Genomic DNA, 2,620 nt, shown 5'->3' with positions numbered 1-2,620 from the left:
CGGTGGTTAGGGACAAGGACTCTTACCCCTTGAGCTGGGCTGTGTAGAGCCCTGTGCTTCAAGCAGATGCCACTCCTGTCTCCTCTCCTCCATCCTACTCCACGTCTCAGAGAGGTCTGAGAGCAACTTGTAGAACCACACTTAAACCCTCTAAAACCTAACGACGATTCAAAATATATTATCTAAAACTGTAGAAAAGGGACAAAAGTGTCAGGTTAAAAGATTGAAATTCCAGACCAGAAAAAATAGAGCCCTGTTAATGTTTCCAGAGAAAGAGGGGCCAACACTGAAGACCAGAAAGTTTTAGCAAATGGAATATGATTTTTTTGCGTGATCTGGTGTTTAAATGTCATCAGCAGGCAGCTGTTTCCTCCTTCAATGGGAATGGTGTTTGCACATCAGATACCTACTCTCCAGTGTCATTTGCAAAGACAGAACCAGAAAATTGAGCCCATGAGCCTGCTGGACCCTGCCCCTCCACAGCTTCAGAGGGATAGCCAGTGTCATATTTCTAGATCAAATCTGAATCCCTCCCACAGGGGAAGATCTCCAAGGGATTTAAGAACATTTCAGAGGGAGGAAGGAAGTTATGCAGGATACCAAAGAAGAGGTCATGCTATACAGCCCTGGCTTCCACTGACACTAATACTGGATTCAACTTTTGACACTGATAATCTGTTGCCACCAAATGGAGGACGTAAAGAAGATGTTCTAAGTGTGATTAGAGAATATGCAAAAAAGGAACAAGCAGAACATTCTTCTCTGGAATCCGAGATGATGGCTGTACTTTCACAGAGAGCACTGATGTTAGATGTACATGAAATACGCTAAACCGAAAATGAGAGAGGCAGAGACAGGGAGGTTAACATAGAGGATACACTGTAAGGAGAGAGGATACCTGAGGTAAAACTCGACTGTCTCCGGGTCCCCAGCAAATCTGATAACTGAGGAAACAAAACTCTCTTCCTTTAAAGAAGTCATGCCTTTCCTGTCCTGGTTCTCACGGGTCCCCTAGCTCTTTCCTCCAACCCAACCCCATACGTGGGAGTCATCAGGGACCTAAGGTTCCCCACACAGGCTGTGTCTCCAGCGAGGTTTCCTCACTGTCCTTCCAGGAATTTGGGGCAGAAAGTGAATATCCCAAAGTCCCAGAGTCCACGGGAGTTACTCTGGAGGGAGAGATTCAGTCGTCACCAGTGGGCTCCCCTACCGGTACCCCACTCTACCCCGAGGCGGGGCCTTCGCCTTCCTTCAGGACTCGGGATCAATCTGGAGCTCCGGGAATTTCCCTGACTCGGCCGCTCCGGGCTTTCCAGTCTCAATCATGTATAAAAGGGTTCGCCGATCTGGGGAAGCCACAGAGCTCGGGTTGCAGTCACCTCCCTGCCAGCTCTCCCGCTTCTCGCACAGCCTTCCCGACCCGTCTGCTGAGCCCCATGGCCCTCGCCGCGCTCTCCGCAGCCCCTGGCAATCCCCGGCTCCTGCGGGTGGCGCTGCTGCTCCTGCTCCTGGTGGCCACCGGAAAGCGGGCAACAGGTGGGTCCCCTTCCGCTGGGGTCCACGGGCCGGATCCTGCTGGGGTGGGCGCCCCGCGCCGACAGCCCCGCTCAATCAGCGAGTCTCTTCTTCCCTAGGACAGCCCGTGGCCACTGAACTGCGCTGCCAGTGCTTGCAGACCCTGCAGAGAATTCACCCCAAGAACATCCAAAGTGTGACTGTGAAGGCCCCAGGACCCCACTGCACTGAAATCGAAGTCATGTAAGTCCCTCCCCGCGCTGCCGCTGTCACCGCCGCGGTCCTCGACTGTCCCGCTGCCCCAAACCCTGTGCCCAGTTCGACCTCCTGCCTCATGGAATTCCCTTCTCTCTGCAGAGCCACACTCAAGAATGGGCAGAAAGCTTGTCTCAACCCCGCATCCCCATGGTTCAGAAAATCATCGAAAAGATACTGAACAAGTGAGTTGTAATTTCCATGTACACAGGCGACTGGAGCCGTTGGTCAGAAATACTGGCATATGCCCCGTAAAATAAAATCAGGGAAACCAGGAGTTAGCTGAAGGACTAGAAATTGTAATTGTTATTTTCACAATTAAAGTTACCATTAGGGTTATTAGTCTGCTCTGGTGTCAGAGCATATTTCAGTATTTCAGTGCCCTCCATTCCCAGGCCTAACCCCTACTGAAATAAGTGAGGGTAAATGTGCCTTTCTAGAATACCAAGTAGATTTGAGTAGATTTGACTAACAATGCTAAAAAGCCCCCTGCCTGTTTTGGGAGGATGTTTATGTTAGTCCGTAATGGGTTTCAGACCTAAAAAATGCAATGTCTGGTTTGGGCACTTCTGGCCTCTCAGCCTTCTTGGTGAAGAGCAGAAACTTTGCATTGACACCCCCAGTGAGTTCAAGAGGAGGAGTCCTGTCAACCTTATTTAATCTCTTTGAGCTTTAGCAAAATAGGGTAGATAATGATAGTTATTTCATAGGGTTGTGTGCAGCTTAAGGGAGATCATGAATGGAAATTTCTAACCCAATGTGACAGTGACCAATATGTTTTGGCTTTTGAAACCAAGAATCTAGTTGAGTCCACAGCCACTTCTTTCTTGAAAAAAAAAAAAAAAAAAAA

General features: G+C 49.3%; 1 protein-coding gene across 1 annotated transcript; it reads left to right on the top strand.

Annotated features, from left to right (window-relative positions):
* Positions 1–1,346: 1,346 nt before the first annotated feature.
* LOC108539235 (growth-regulated alpha protein-like) lies at positions 1,347–1,951 on the top strand. Its single transcript, XM_017887798.1, has 3 exons — positions 1,347–1,536; positions 1,635–1,758; positions 1,873–1,951. Exons 1-3 carry the CDS (start codon positions 1,437–1,439, stop codon positions 1,949–1,951), a joined length of 303 nt encoding a protein of 100 aa, XP_017743287.1. The 5' UTR covers positions 1,347–1,436.
* Positions 1,952–2,620: the final 669 nt, after the last annotated feature.

Source organism: Rhinopithecus bieti, unplaced genomic scaffold, assembly GCF_001698545.2.
Source record: "Rhinopithecus bieti isolate Rb0 unplaced genomic scaffold, ASM169854v2 scaffold_17880, whole genome shotgun sequence".
In the NCBI taxonomy this organism is placed as follows: Eukaryota; Metazoa; Chordata; class Mammalia; order Primates; family Cercopithecidae; genus Rhinopithecus; species Rhinopithecus bieti.
This window is presented reverse-complemented; position numbering and strand designations above follow the sequence as displayed.